The sequence below is a fragment of the Labrus bergylta genome, chromosome 13, assembly GCF_963930695.1.
Source record: "Labrus bergylta chromosome 13, fLabBer1.1, whole genome shotgun sequence".
Classification (NCBI taxonomy): domain Eukaryota; kingdom Metazoa; phylum Chordata; class Actinopteri; order Labriformes; family Labridae; genus Labrus; species Labrus bergylta.
In genome coordinates this window covers 15546606-15563666 of record NC_089207.1, presented here as the reverse complement: position 1 = coordinate 15563666, position 17061 = coordinate 15546606, and the positions used below count along the sequence as shown (strand labels likewise).

The 17061-nt window shown below is 39.9% G+C and overlaps 1 protein-coding gene across 1 annotated transcript in view; it reads left to right on the top strand.

Moving 5' to 3' along the window:
* Positions 1-16001, top strand: part of ube2f (ubiquitin-conjugating enzyme E2F (putative)) — a 48833-nt gene extending 32832 nt beyond the window's left edge. The window contains exon 10 of the mRNA XM_020644768.3: positions 11868-16001. Within this exon, the coding sequence (XP_020500424.1) occupies positions 11868-11918 (51 nt within the window). The 3' untranslated portion in view covers positions 11919-16001. The remainder of the gene's footprint in view (positions 1-11867) is intronic.
* Positions 16002-17061: the final 1060 nt, after the last annotated feature.

Genomic DNA, 17061 nt, shown 5'->3' with positions numbered 1-17061 from the left:
ATAATCAGCCAAGAGTGCTTTAATCTGGTATGGTGGGCTGAAGACAAAGAGCACACAGCTGCCTCTCTGAGCAGAGAACAGCTATTACGTTATGTTCAAGGGCTGCATATGGAACAGGTGCATATAGTGTGTCTAAAATAAAATAAAGTGCACTTCAACTATTTAATTCTCTGCAGTAGACAGCAGGCTACCCAATTTGTAAGTCAAATCAGCAGCCAAAACTAGAACTATGAATTCCCTCAAACCTCGTTTACAAAAAGGTGTGTGTGTATTTATGTCTACACATCTACATTCAGGGATGAGTTTGTGAATGTGTTTATTTGCAAACTTCAAGTGCATTTTCTTATATACCAAGGCCTTTCCATTCAGCCTTTTTTGCATGCACAATGACACAGGGTTGAGCTTGAAGAAGCTGTTTAATGTCAGCCTTCCTCTGAGCAAAACAAATATTCAGGCTGTTTCACAAAGATTTGCACCCTTGCTAATTGATTACCAATGCGTTATTCCTTCTATCTCGCCACATTTTCTATCTAATGTCTCATCTCTCTTTTATTCCGTTTGTTTTACCAGTGAATCAGATGGTGTCAAAAACAGTTTAAAAAAACAGACAGTCTCAGTGTGCTGCTTTTTGTAATTTCTTTCCCGGACTGTCAATGAGCTAATGTAACTCTGCAGGGAGGCTGCTGACCAGCGACGTAGCTGTTAGTTTGGCATGAATTGAGATGAGCTGACAGCATTCTAAAGTACAATATTTGACCTTTGGCATTTTGCAAGTACCCATTCCCATGATGCATTGAGGTGTGCCCAGCGGTGTGTGATAATACCTGCCATGTGACCCCATTAGATGTGAACAATTTTTTTCTGTTTTCTTTGTAAGAGGGGAGAAAATGAAAAAGAGTGTGTGAGAAAAGGTTGCTAGTTTGTGGCTGAGGTTATGATTGTTTAGATGAGTTGACATTCCCCCGGTGTAGGATGAGGTCGTCAGTTGGGAGCCTGTGGTGAAGTAAACACAAAGTCTCGTGGTGTCGGAAATACACATTCATTTGTGAGCATGGAAAAGAGTCAAGAGTTTCTCTGAAGCCTTAAGGAACAGCATTCATTGCATAAGATACCCCGAAGCAGTTTTCACACTGAAAATGTCACACATCCTCTCCCTGAAATCTTCCAGAGTTGCTTGTTCACATATGTCCCTCACAGCCGTAGACTTTCCCTGGTGGACGACTGAGGGGGTGTGGTCTCAGGAGGCAAGCCATGATGTTAAAAGGAAGTGCCAAGGTGGCTGACAAACAACAAAGTCAGATGCTATGATGACAGTTTTTGCCTTTATATCAATGCTAGATGTAATTAAACATTTTCTGAGTAAAAAAAAAAAAGAGCGCAGAAGAACACTCTGGAAAGTAGATATAAACAGGATTTAAACTTCATCACTTCACTCACACGTGGTAATATTCCTTTTCTATTTCCAGCACATTGGCTCGATCTGAAATGTTACAATCGGAGCTGGCAGGAAAAGTCAGGGTGAAAAGCCAGCTCTGTGTGTTCACACGTGCAGCTCCCCTCTAAAATTTTGGAAATTGTCAGATGTTTTGTACATGTGTGAAAAAGGTCTTAAGTGATTTACCTTTGTGTACACTCACACAAAGCACAAAAAAACCACACACATGCATGTAATGACTTTGCAGCTGATACTTCCTGCATGCACCTATTCTGTTTGTTGCAACTAAATTGGTTGGACTTTTTTTTTGTCGTGTAGAATTTATTTTTTTCACATGATGTCACTTGTTGATTTCCTGCAAGTAATATTTCGAGGAGGCTAAATTGCACATCTTCGTTTTTCAGTGAATGCACTATTCAGATTTACTCAAGTCAAAAATGTTAAGTAAGGAGGCATTGCAATCTTAGTCCACATACATTATACGATTGGCATGTGCCGTGAAAACACATTTTCTTTATTATCTTTTTCATAATATCTCACTGATCTGTTGTGGGTCTCTTGGGCTAAAAACAAAAGAAAACACAGAGCCATCCATCCATGACCCACTCCCACTGAGTCCCGGCCTGCTGCAATCAACTTCCGCAGTGAGTGGGTGGAGATGTGGGAGTGTGTCTCAGCACACGTGTATGCTTATGTACGTGGATGTGTGTGTGTGTGTGTGTGGATGTGTGTGTGTGTGTGTGTGGATGTGTGTGTGTGTGTGTGTGTGTGTTGAGGTTTGTGAAGTGGAACTCCTCTTGTGGCTGCTCTCTGAATACATTTTCTGTTTAAAGTGGTTGAAAGGGAGCATCCTCATGGGCAATTTCTTGTGTGTGTCTGTGTATGACTGTATAGCGTGTGTGTGTGTGTGTGTGCGCACAGACACCTGTGTAGCAAAAGCTTAAAAGGAATAAACTAGTCAAGTTAACAAATGTGCAGATTGAGTATTACCTGTGCGATGCATGAACTGTGGTGTAGTACACAGTTTGGATACTTCCTATTCATCTTACTTTACATGGTAGCAGCCATTGCAGACAGTCAGGTGTAAGTGGGAGTGCATCCTCTGGCTTATATCCAGACATTTTTTCAAAGCACCCTCTTGTTTCTGTGTGACTCCTTCAATTCTTCTTAGTCTGAAGTTTTATGAAGACTACAAACAAATACTGAACTTTGACATTTTCACTCCCTGTGCCATGTCTCAAATTCATAGAAGAGACTTTTTTTTATGTGAAACAACTTGGGATGTGCACATTCACTTGACAAAATGATTGAATGTCTTCGCTCTTCTAGTCAGCCCCAGGATTGCTAGACAGTTAGACTAATTCTTAATATCGTATTAGTAAAGGCCCTCAATGTCAGTCAAATGTGTGTAGGCTGAAACACAGCAGTTAACCTACCACAAGCTACTTCTTTAAAAGACCTTAGATCATATTAAATATGTCAGATTTCTATTGTAACGGCAATACATGCCTTAATACATTTCAGATTGAGCTCTAAACTTGGATCACAGGAGCGCACCCCAACTCCAGCAAAACTCTCATGATTTTACTTCAACTATGAAAATGTGTCTGATGTTGAAATCGCTTGAAAAGTCTTTAGGTGTAAGGACAGCAAGCGATTCCCCAAAGCTTAGGACGAGAGTAAATGAGTTAAGATAATTAGAGTATATTAATGAAACTCAAGAAATCCCATTTTAACAAGATGAGTAATAAAAGATTCACTTGTAAATATTTCTATTCACAGTTTCCTTATTTGAAATTGCACTTGAATTCTACGTAGGCTTTTTGCAGACCCAGGGGGACTCCCAGAAGGATAACTACAAAAATCTCAAACGATAGATTGGAGAGGGGGAAAAACAAAGAAATTGTATAGAGCCATATCAAGCTTTCCTAAACTAAATAATTGAACGAAAATGATGAACTAAACCACAGCTGACACCAAACAGGTGACCCAGGAGGCTTTAACAGTTAACACAAAAGCCTGGAGTAGCATCAAAACTACCCAGCACCCCAAGTTGTTCTCTGAGACACTAGTAATGGAAAACAAATACACATGAAGTTCTTTGTTTGTGTTTATTTACAAACAGACAACGAGAGCACACACAAGGAGAACCTCTCACTACCTCTGACGGTGAGATAATGAGTCAGTACAGACCACTGCAGACCCAGAGTTTATATAAACTCCACACACCTGAGCTTAATCAAAGCCAATCAGTCACACACACACCTGACTGCAGTGAGTTGATTCTCTCACTGAGCAGAAAGAGTAAGTGCCCTCACACTAAATTACAAATAATAGGATTGTTTTAAACAGTGTTATGAAAGGAAGTATTGTTGTAGATTAGAAACACGATGTAGTGAAATCAAAAGCGACCTTATTACCAATTGTGGAGTCAGTATCATTACATTCTCTTGGTGTTATAATTAAAAAAATACCAATTGTTTTCAAAACTGGATTAGTGAAATTAAATACAGGGCCTCTAATTTTTTTTTATTTAAATAAGCTTTAAGGGTGTTGCCTGATACTATTCTGCATAGAAGCATCAAAATACACATTGCACATGTTTCTGAAGAGGAAAAAGGGAAGATCTGTCCCTCGAATGTTACAGAAACCATTAAATAAATCCTTAATTACAGTCCCTAAGATATATCTTTTATTTCAAAATGTAATATATTTACTCTTACAAAAAGTAAAGGGAAATGGTGTGATCCAAAGTGCAAAAGCTCTTACCCTTGCACACTCCACCCAGCAGCAAGTAAGCAAGGCCTCATGGTATTGTTTTTGCAAATTGTGAACGAGAGCAATTCAAATTAAGGAGGAAGGCGAGGCACATCTGAACTTGCTGGTGCTAGAAGTCTCAGTCTAAGTCATTTCTATTAACACTCCTGAAGAGAGATATTTGTGCCTCATGTTGCAGACCAGCTCTGGTATCACTTTGATGTGATCACTCTATGCTTAATAATGGTCCTAATAAGGACTTTAAGCTGTTATAGCTTACACAGGTTGTCAAGGAGTGCTGTATTGTTTATATATAGTTCTATGAATGCACTTTTTCAAGTAGACACTAACATCACTTTTGCATCTTAATGAGACGCTTAAAGGACTTCACAAACATCAGTTTTTGCCCGACTGTGGATTTAAACAGTCAGTCTGTGTCGTGGCTGTGTAGCTGCAGGTTTGACGAGACACAGAAAATCGTGCACTTCATGCGAGCTGCATAAAGAGCCCTGCTGTACTGTACAAACAAAACCATCCCTTTAGCACATTTTCGCTGAGCTGTAGACATGTTTTTTAGTTTGGTAGAAGGAAGCAAAATGGTTAAAAAAAAAAAAAACCTGCAGTGCGAAAAAAAAGTGCATCAGCATTTTAACATCAAATTAAAAAAAATGGTGCTAGTGTATCTCCAACAAACTGGCAGATTTTCTTCAGCGTACTGTAGTGTGATATTGACTGCTACTAAAGCACACAGAGTGACAAGATGTGACCTTGGGAGGGTCTGTGAGTGGTTAAGCTCCAAAGTTTATGCGTCAAGTGGCCCCACTTAGCATTCTCAATCCTCTACTTCTTCATTACTTGCTTCTCATCAATCCGAGAGACAACTTCTTCTTCCATTCTTGGTCTTACATGCTCAGGTAGCTCAAGTGGCTTAGCCCCTTCGATCAATACCCGATCAAGTCAAGGAGACACACACACAAACACACCGTCTGCAACCTGACCCGGCCTCTGTCCTTGTTATTAGCTGTCTGCCCTGACTATTGATCGCAGTGGCCCTGTAGGTCTCATTACAGCTCTGAAGGAGGAAAAGAAGAGACATGGTTAATCTGCTTTAAAAAGAGAAATTAGCAGTGTTTACTGCTTTATTTGTCTTAAACTTTTGATTTTAATTTGTTACAGTTTGAACCCTGTGCATTTTTGAAGCACATTTTAAGTCTGGATTAAGTGATACCTTCTGATACAAATAACGAATGGGTATGATTAAGGGACAATTCAAATTGATGACACAAAATAATATATTGTGATACCCTTTTAAACCAGCAGAGGCCAGTGTTTGCTTTTGGCTTCTCTTGCCAGTGTTAGTAGCTAAAAGAAGAGAGGCATACAGACATGGCAGAAGGGAATGAAAACTTAGAGGCTGAGAATGCATCTTTTTTCAGAGCGGGGTTGTAGAAGCAAGATGAGCAGACAAGAGGACAACAGTGTTCAAATAATGGAAGAGACTGATGGACAACAGAAATAGCACAAACAACGTGATGCAGCATGTTGAAAACTGGAGACAGCAAAATCACATCAGATTAATGTCATAGTTTTGTTGTAGCAGTGTACGCCAAGTTTGTACTGAGGACAGTGTGTCACTTTTGGAGTGTGTAAACAGCAGCTCAACATTGCACATGGTGTTGATGGCATTGATGTAACCGCCAGGTGAATTTAAGTGCTCTGTTGCAAGATATTCTTTTCCATCTTCGTTGAGTTATTGCACTTTAGGAGTCGTGTCTTGCTTGTTGATGAGCCTAGACTCTGCACATACAAATATTTCAATCATCTCTTGAGGAGTATGAAGGCAATTCAAACAAATTCATTTGCTAGAAGAAACAGGCCTCATGGTATTGTTTTTGCAAATTGTGAACGAGAGCGATTCAAATGAAGGAGGAAGGCGAGGCACATCTGAACTTGTTGTCATCACAGCCTTCTCTCATTCCGTCTTTAGCCTGGTGCTAGAAGTTTCAGTCTAAGTCATTTCTATTAACACCCCTGAAGAGAGATATTTGTGCCTCATGTTGCAGACCAGCTCTGGTATCACTTTGATGTGATCACTCTACGCTTAATAATGGTCCTAATAAGGACTTTAAGCTGTTATAGCTACACAGGTTGTCAAGGAGTGCTGTATTGTTTATATATAGTTCTATGAATGCACTTTTTCAAGTAGACACTAACATCACTTTTGCATCTTAATAAGACGCTTAAAGGACTTCACAAACATCAGTTTTTGCCCAACTGTGGATTTAAACAGTCAGTCTGTGTCGTGGCTGTGTAGCTGCAGGTTTGACGAGACACAGAAAATCGTGCACTTCATGCGAGCTGCATGAAGAGCCCTGCTGTACTGTACAAACAAAACCATCCCTTAAGCACATTTTCGCTGAGCTGTAGACATGTTTTTTAGTTTGGTAGAGTGTAGCCGCTGTGAAACAATCGTATAATCGTCTTATTTCTTTCTTTAACCGTTTTACTTACACAAGTCGCTCTCGCTACGTCACCCGTGCTGTGCCACTCGATGCCCGCTGCGCCACTCGATGCCCGCTGCTCTCTCTTACTTGCTCGTTGCCGTTTTAGGATCAAGGAGCGAGCCAATACGCCGAACATCGGTAACTACAAGCTCACAGGTAGTCGTGAGTGCAGGGATTTAAGGGAAATAAGCAGACTTGTCGTTTAAAATCCATTTTATGTATCGGTGTTGGGGTCAGGAAAATCAATATAGAATCATGAAAACAAGTATTTGCTGTAAGGATTTTTTTGCACAGCCCTTGTCCTGGAAAGCGATGAAGCCTTATTGGAGGTCACTTAGATGAGCAGTTTGAATAGCATTTTACTGGACCACATCCAGACATGAAAGGGCTTTGACATTTTCTCTTAACTTAACAAAATTCTCAAAGAAATTCTGTCAGCCCATGTGTGGAAACACCTGGGACTGTTCTCACTGTGTTCTTCAGGCCGCCCCACCTCTGAATCCCCCATCATCTCTCTCTTCTCTATTCCCCTTTGTCCTCTCCTTTTTTCACACACTCTCCTCCTCTCCTTCATCTTTTCCTTCACATTCTCTTACTTCTATATATCCTTGGGCTTTTCCAGTTCTTTGTTATCAACTTTTAGAAGATTTTAAAGTAACTGTTTGTACCCACAGGGTTTAATTTGCATCCCCATCCCTCTGGTACGTATTTTGTATAACTGTACAGATCGCTGGAGGAGAGGAGATTTAATTGCCTTCCACCGTTGAAATAAAGCCAAGAACTGTAAGCAGCAACCTCACAGTGTTTTTAATCGACTGCAGAGTTAACTTTCAGTCTTGGAACTAATCAATTGTAGAGTAATTTGCAGTCTCAGTCGGTTTTCTGCTTTAAGAGAGGAAGGGGGAAGTAAGAAAGGAAAAAGTACAACGTCAATTAAAGTCAGTCTTTTCAAAAATGGTATTAATAAGGCTGCTACATCCATTGTTCCAAGCTTTGAGTGTTGCCTTAAATAGATTTTGAATTCAAAGACATTTGGCATTTTCCTTTCACCCAGAAAGAAATGTCTTTGACCTGAGATGTATTTGACAACTTAATCGGGTCCATTTTAAATACAAATATAGAAATCAATATTCTGTGCTCTCTGACAGTCCTGTTTGCACTTTATCCTTCAAGTCAATGTCATGTGGAGGGTGTTCATTACATGGACCATCTTTCTCCATCATTATTCTATCTTTTCTTTCAAGTATAATAATGTAAAGTAGTGATGACCATATGGGGACATTCTACCTCTCAACACATTTACAGTCCATGTTGTGTAAGTCGATACTTCATTTGAGTCTATTGCGTGCATTCCATTGGGACATGGATCGTATTTTAAAAGTTCAATATTAATAGAGGCTAGTGATGTGATTATCCACTGCAAACCATTTCAAGTTACGCGTTAGTTGCCTTTCAGGGTTTCAATATCAACAATATTTGAATTAAACTCCGCTGTCTTGCACATTGCTTATTGCTTAGATTTCACGCCTGGCCTCTGAGCTGCAAGTTTAAAAAAGATTGCTGAATTATTTGAACCACTGACCTTTCAAATTGAATCAAATCAGATTATTAGAAGCTCAAACATGAAGGGAATATCTGTGAGCCCCCAGTGATTGAATGTTATTTAAAGTGCTGTTTGGCCATTTTCTTGTCTCTTGATTTGTGGAGCTTTGCCTTTTCACTCATACCGCCGCAGCACTGACACGAGCCAGAATAGCCCGAGGGCTCGGAGATACCCACACAGTCCATGCAGGCGAAACCCACGTCATTGCACTAAGCGTAAGACCACTTGTGCCATTAAAATTGGTCCAGGAGGGAGACATCCCTCAGCAGCAATTGGCCAATCCATCATCTCTCTTTCGACAGATACTCACACTGCTGTCATCACTGCTCAAGTTTTTGGTGCTGGCAGCTTTTCAGCGTTCCTGTCTGTCATCTGTGTTTCCACACACACACACACACACACACACACACACACACACACACACACACACACACAATCACCATGCCCCTGTTTCTCTCTCCATACCCTCTAACTCGTGTTTTTTCTCACGTCCTCCGTCTCTGGCTCATGCACACAAGCCCCAGAAATGTGCGCATGACACATTGGGGCTGTGACATGAGTCAGTTTGCTGATGTCAGTGGGGGACACTTGATGGGAAATGACTGTGCAGCACGGGGGCAGGACGGCATTTAATGGCCTAGACCCTGGTGTTGATGGATGGATAGATAGATAGATACTTTGTTGATCCCGAGGGAAATTCAAAGCATCCAGTAGCATGTTACAAGACGTACATGACATTAAACATTTGTTACAAATTAAGCCGCAAAAAAGCTGCAAACCCCCCCCCTCCCCCATACATATATATTAACCTGAAAAAAGATTGAAATAATACCCCTAGATGAAACAAACTTAAACTGTGCAATTAAAAATGGATTTATACAAGAAATGTACATAACCCGTGCAGGGATAAAAATATATGTGTAATTTAAAGCAAGAACCTATAAACAGTTAAGGAAAAAAATCTGTAATTAGACCTGAATATAAAAAAATAAAAAAGTGTTGACGTTCTGAAGTTGTGTTGTTTATTATCTACAGCAATGTTTTAAAAGCAGATTAGCAGTGCAGAGTTATCAAAAACAGACATTAAATAACAGGCAGTGCAAACATTAAATTAAAGGTGCTATTTAAGAAATTGAGGTGATCATTGAAGTGTCCAACTAGAGGCTGACTCTTGGGGAAAGCTGTGCAGATGGGAAGTGGAAAAAGGAAGATTTAGTCCAAGGGTGATAGGAAGAACAAGTTAAGTTCAGGACCACAGAGGGGAGCAAATAGGATGTGGTCGGCTTTGGAAGAACTGGTTGAAACTGGGTTTATTCTCGTGAAAGCCCAGTGAAGTGGGCTGCGATGTGGAGAGCAAGTAAACAATTAAATATTAATGAGTGAAGCCAACCAGCTAAGGCACATTTTGTCTAGAGTGACTTTACTGTAACCTCTGAAAAACACTTTTTCAGATCAAGTTTGAATAAGTTAACATTGCCAAAAAGCCAAAACACATCCCACATTTAGGAGCTAATTTAACTGCTTTTGCATTTTTTGCTTGGCTGCTGCAGCTCAGATAAACAGTCTGTAGCCTTTAACCACATCCGTGTTATTCTGTTTGCTGTAGGCAAGCTGCCTGATGTTTCAAAAAAGGATTTAGGCACAACAAAGTAGGTTATTTAAAATCATGTTTTTTAAGAGGGACATTACAGGATTCGATTGATGTAAACCACCTAAAAAAAAAGAGGAGGTAGAGTTCAAGCAGAGCATGACACGGCAAGAGGCAGCCAGATGGGTTGGGACGAGGGAGCGACCAAGAGGAGGTTATAGGCTGGCTGGCTGCATGGATGGATGGTGGGTGAGGATGGAAAGACGCCAAACACAGCCAGGAGGGTATGATCGAGAAGACATGCAGCATGGAAAATGGAGCAGAGGGTACTTGTGCCTAATAGGGATCTGACAAAGTAAAGCCTGCTGTTATAATGGACATGAAACTAAGCTAACATGGTTCTACACTTTATCACCAGAAGATATATATTTACATACAGGTTAAAAACAAAGGAACACAAGGGAATTTTAGAAGTTACATTTAAAGCGGAAAGAAAACTATAGGGGCTTCTTTTTTTTTTTTTGTAAATCTGGAATAAGCACATTTTTTATATTCTTACACTTTGACCAAAATCCCTTTTCAAACACACCATTAAACACTCCACATCCAGTCCAGATCCAATTAAAGATACTCTGATTCAGTTGACTGGAGCGATGTCAGTAGTCCCATACTGACCTTACATTACAAAGCACATAACTTTTCTGTCCAATATCTTCTTGTTTTGATAAGTTTTTCATATCAGTTACATTGACTTAATCATGGAAGCACTGCCGAACATGTTCTTTTAATTGCCACAGTGATATTGGATGATTAGAAAATTAACAAATATCTGTTGATGCCATTTATGGCCTGTGTCCATTGACAGTGCTTTTTGCTCAAGCAGGGCTTCTCACAGGCGCTTGTTGTTGCTATGTTACGATAGTTGACTTCCACTTCCCTCAGTTGTGACCATTAGGTCTGTTTTAACTTGCTCAGTTTGCTTGATCTTTGCTTTTATTCAAGGAAATGTATTTCCTCCTCTGTTGTTGTTGACAAAGCTGACATCAGAAGTCTCTCCCCTTCTTGATTCCCCTCCAAATCACACAACAAACATGCACGCCAAGCTGTCACTGCCAAGCTGTTTGTTCCATTCAGCGCTTCATGTCGGACTTAGAATACAGAAAAATTGACAGCCAGCAATATACAGTCCATCTGTAAAAATGTAGAAAGCAGCAACAGGTTAGATTAGGAATTAATGAGTTTGAAAAGATCCATATAAATGGTGGCGTGGTGTTTGCATAGACTGATCAATCACACATTTATTTGTGTTTTAATAAGATAAATTTTGATATGCAAAAGTCATAATCTGTTATTTTAACCAAATCTCTACTGAAATAATGTAGTCTACTTAAACTTTAAGTTTGCTTTTTAGTGTTTTAATGTTACTAGGAAGTGAAACTATCTTTGATCTCTTCAAAAGATGATCAGGTTGCCCTGTCATGCTATAGGAAGGGCTTCTGCTGGCATGGTTGGGATCCATCGTCTGTATATTATTATTTGAAAGAATGATGTTCATCTCTCCAGTAGTAGTTTCATTCTCCTTTATAACCCATGCCGAGAAGCATTGATGCTGTTCTGGTGGCAAGTGATAGGCCAACACATCACTAACACACTTTATGCCTGGGTTTTATTTTGTTTGCCGTTTATTTGTCATCCATTTGTATTAAAACATTCATTTTAAGCTAGTCAAGCTCATAGTTTTAATACTTTAATGTTAGTGTAACTATTATAGGGTCGTTCTACTGAGCGGTAACATATAAGCAAAACAGTTTCATATACAGTTTATATATTTGGGTTAAACTGTAATGTTGCTTTTAATTTGTTGTGATTGTCAGTCTATTATTTGTTTACATTCGACTATTTGCCTTCTTTAAATAAAATGTTTATCTTCTCCAACCTCCTAACACTCATACTCTCTTTATCTTTCTGTTTCCAATCCAGGAGGATTTTCGGACGAAGGTTCAAGATTACATCAAGCATTACGCCAGATGATAGAAGCATTGGCTTCCTACTTCAGCCTCCACCAACCAACAAACCAAACTGCTCTACCTTGCCTCTGCTTACCTTGGCCAACTCCCTCACGTGTGTGAATCAACAGCTGACTCTGACTCTTACCACTCCCCTCCTCTTGACACAGCTCTGTCCATGACCTGCTGTTCACCCGATTGCAATAAACTCCACATTGCAGGAACAAAAGAAAAAAAAGAAAAGAGAAAAAAAAATAGGATGCATTCGAGGAAGGGCTTGCATATAAAAGAAAAAAAATGTGCTTTAATTATGCTAATCAATGAGTGTTACAATGACCACAATGTCTGTCCATTGTGGAGAGATCACTGAATGACGCCGCCTCGCTGGGATGTCCCTGACATGGGCGGAAACGAGCCATGGCAATGAACGGCGAGGAAAGAGATGTGATGATTCAGGGTGGGTTGGGGGGGGGAGATAAAGGAAATGACATTCAACTGTGTGAGAAATGAGATGAATGAAGAGAAGGAATATCTATTGCTATCAGTTCTCTGTTCCAGTGCCTGCCATGTTTGTGTCGCAAAAGAGAAAATGCATGCGAGTTCACACAGAGACACACACACACACACACACGATGTCACACCCTGTAGTAAAAGGTGAATACACCTACTGTACACAGGTTGCTGAGCACTTGCCTATCAGTCAAACACACACACACTGACAACAGAGAGCCTACAGCCCCACAAGACAGCATGTGAATGACCACATTGTCCTGTTCTGTGTTCATTCTCTTTGCATGTTGAAACGCACACCGTACAACTCTCAAACAAACCTTCTGTGTGTTTTCATCTCCAGTGTGATAACGTACGACTACTAAAACCACAACCAAAAGTATTGTAGTGTGTTCAGTTTCACCTCTGAGCCCATGTCCCTCCTCTGCTGCCATCTGTCTCTCTGTTACACACACACACACACACTAACTCACAGAAAATGTCTCTATTGTTTCAATGAGGTTTATTTTTTTTTACTTATGGTGCGTTCATAAAGTACTTTGCCAATGGCACATTCTCACTCTGCATGAAGCAATGACTATGACTTTAAATGACTCATTAAGGATTTAATTTTACAACCAAACAAAACAGTGCTTTTCTTTTTTGTGCGTGCTCCCCCAGATTTAATGTGCAAAACGTTACAGAACATGTGAAATGGAATCCGCTGCAATAACGGCCATTACAATAAAAATGCAGACAACGGTAACCCACAGAGAGCTATCACCTGCATCTGCAATGCATCCCCCGACTCCTCCCTGGCTTCATGGTGCTTGTCATGCGTTTTATCTCTTTGTTAAAATGTCCCACCTGCAACTTTTATGTTGTGGTTCAGTGTTGTTTCCAGCCGCTCCAGGCAGGAAAAAGCTCCAAAACCCCCAATGTTTGATATCTGCCAAGCGCTTAACAGCAGGCAGACCGTGAGAGATGAACTGGTAAACATGGTGCTTATTTTTTTTTCAGTTTTAGAGCCAGATATTTTCTTTGCGAGTAGGAGGTAGACCACAAACAGAGCAAGTAGAAAAGGCAAGACAGACTGTCACAACTCAAAAAATGAATTTGGGCCCGAGCACGAACCGTGCGAGGACCCTCTTGAAACCCTTTCAAAGAATTTTAAAAAAGCTATAAAAGACAAATCCACCCATCGATTTGTGGACGCTGCCATCTCAGTGTCTCCTGCAGAAAGTCGAAAAAAATTAGACAGCTGCTGATGAAGAAACCTTGATCAATCTCAAAATGATTTAGATGTAACATCATAGATATCAGTTTAACACCAACCTGATCACATAATGAAGAAATGTAAATTAACTTGTGATGCAGTGCTGTTTAATATAAACCTGTTCTATGATACTAAATGAGTTAATCAGTTAACAGCTGCATTTAATTATCAGACTATTTTCATTGTGAAATATGTTTTTATAGATATCAATTAAACACATATTTTCTTTTCTTTTTTTTGCTGATGCAGCTGGTCTGCACTGATTACAAGCAGCTCTGACCTGACCATGCTCGCCAATATAGGTACATCATATAACAGACCATTTTATTTACTGCAGGTTTAAAAACAACTAAATACCATCCTCCATCAGATCACTCTGAGAAGGTGTGTGTGTCCGCTCTTATACCGCGTGAGTTTTGTACACTCCCCATTTGTTCCAATGTGTAGGTTTGTTTTGACATTTAAAGCAGATCAGAACTCCACGGGTTCTTCCTGTTGTCTTTTACATTGTTGTGTTAAAAAAATGTATTAGGAAACTGTTCTCCTCCCAGGACAGCTCACATTCAAACCCGCAGATGTATTAGGGAGACATAACTGCAGAAATGGTCAACTTGTGATTTTCCCAGGGTTCGTCTATAGTGTGATTAGTATCGTCCTCTGTGGCCAATTAACACCAGTAATGGTCTGTTAACAAACATCATTCTCAATTTATGATGAGGAATAGAAAGACCTACAAGTCCTACACTCTTCACACAACATGGATTTAAGTCTAACCTAATAGTCATTGTTTCATTGTAATTCATTTTTAATTCGATAATGAAGAACATTTTTACTGTCTTCAGACTTTATGAGCGCATTTATACGCCCCTCTCATTCTCGACGTTTCTGCAACTAAGCTAACATGCCGTTTATTTATTTCTGATAGACAGTACTCCATTCTCTCTTTATGTGTCATGACTCTGTTTTCTCTGTATGGATGTGCTCTAAAATGTCAAAAGCAGAGGTTTCTAAAGACACTTAGATATCAAGGTAACTTGCGAGCAAGCTAGCCAGCAAGTGGGTTAACACGCTATTAAGGGAGTTAGCAAGCTAACACGTGCATTGTTTTCTGTCATTTAAAGGAACTCTTTCTTTTCATCAGGTTGTAAAGTTTTATGGTGTCAAGCAGGCTGGCCTGCTATAGGCTAACCAAGGCTAGATCTATTTGGCATGCATGCCAGTGGGTTAGCTTGTTGGCTAGCCAGAGAACAGAGGTGCTGCTATTCTCATATTATTCTATTCATATTCTAACATGACTTGAGTGGGGGTTGAGGAGCACTTGACCCTGTCTAACCAATTTAGCCAAGCAGATAATATCAAACTGTCTTTGTGAACCTCTGCTGTAGCGAACATTTGCCATAAAATGTACATTCATTTTGTCTCTGTGAGAGAGAATAAGAGAGTGTGTCCATCCGTTAGCCTCTGAGGGTGTGGTAAGTGTGTGTATGTTTCGCTCGGCCCTGGGTAGCATTGTGCCTCCAGTTTGAGTCGTGTCTCTGAACATCATGACTGGTCTCACTCCATTCAGCTTTATGTTCACAAGTCTGCATGAGGCAAAGTCTTTGTGATCTGCCAGTGGTGCATTTTACTAAGGATGTCAGAAATGTAGTTTTACGTGGGAGGTGTGTGTGTGCGTGTAAAAGTTGAAATTTTGTGCTTGTTGAGTGTGTGTATGCGCGAGCGCAGTTACAGTATGACTTGTTGAAATGATGTGACTTGTTAGCATGCTCTGGTTCCCTTTTTACCCCTCTTTTTTTGTTATTCTGGCCCAGGGGTAAACAGCTCAAATTATTATTGTTTTCAAAGAGAAAGTAAGCAGAATAATAGAAGATACTCACTTCTGCCAGAATAAAGGACCTGACAGTATTTCAGATACCAGGACTATTGAAAGAATATGTGAATATTGGTGTGCCATGGCAATGCAAACATGGTTTATTCCAATAAAGCTTGAAGGCTAAAGGAACTGCCTTCTAATATGAAGCCATCATGTGTGTTTGCTCTGACAGCTGACTGCTATGGTAGCAGTTGTGTCCTGAATATGGTAGCCCAATACTTTGTACTGAATCTTAGCCTTACTTACACTCAGACATAGCTTCCCGTTGGACACGCTGCCATACGTCCTTTGTTTTGGCAGTTAGCAGTGTTTTTTCCCAGGATGGGATTGGGAAATGTCTCTGCTTGGGCTAACTCCATCTTTGGGCCAGAGGAGAAGATTAACAGCCTGTTCTTCAAATCCTCAACCTTTTCTTTCTCAGATTGTATATTCATTTTTTTAAGATATATTAAAGAGAATATAAATTAAAAGTATGAGTATTGTTCATTAATTGTATACTTGTTTCACCAACGTATAGTTGTAATAACTGATAGTAGGAGTAGGTGTGTTACAGTAATTATATTTGTCCTTGACCGTCATGATTCTGCAGTCGCATGCCATATATGTCTAAGTGGAGAAAAAAGGAAGTTACACATGGTAGTGTCCACTCCCCAGTCCAGGAGGCTGTAATGCTTGTAACTGTTTTCTAACTAAACAGACAGAAGAAGAAGCAGATGCAACAAAACACAGAATAGAAGGGAAATGCACGCCATGCAAGATGACACAGCTGAGCTACAAGACTATGGAGCCGTCTGCTTTAAATCAATTGTGTGGGGAAACTTTGGGTTCACTGTGCAGTATGGCATTGGAAAGGTGTCGGAACAATGAAAATTGGATGAGATCACCCAGAGGTGCCAATCACTTGTGATAGGCAAACCAAAACAAGTGTCCCATCCAATGTTTACATATGTCAGTCCATGGTCCTTTACAGGCATGAACGAGCTGACTAAGCACAAATAACTGCTGTACATGCTGTACTAACGACTTTGTGACCACGAAGTCCATTAATCATAGATATACTATCACAGTTGCTATAAATATTTTTTCCACAATAGTTCAAATTTCAAAACTTTGTACTCAAATGATTGAGATTTGATCCTGAATTGATCCACAACATTACTTAATACTCATATTCAGAAGTTTACAGCTGAAGAAAGTGGTCTGGGGATTTAATTACTCTTGAAAGGGAAAAATTCTGTCAAAAAGTCTATGAAGCGCTTTTTAAACAGGTTTGTTTCGTTCAGTTTCTTTGTTCTATCATGTTTTTTAAAATCCGATTTATTGTAAAATATCAGGGATTTCAGGTCGCAATTTTTCATGAAAGAGTTGAGTCCAGTTGAGAACCACTGGTCTAAATAACACAACATTGAACAAACTCTAACTTGCTCTCCTGTCAGTTCTAAATGGTAAATGGATTTGAGCTTGCAGATCGCTTTTCTAGTCTTCTTGCTACCCAAAGCGCTTACACATTCACATCCATTCAGAGGTTGC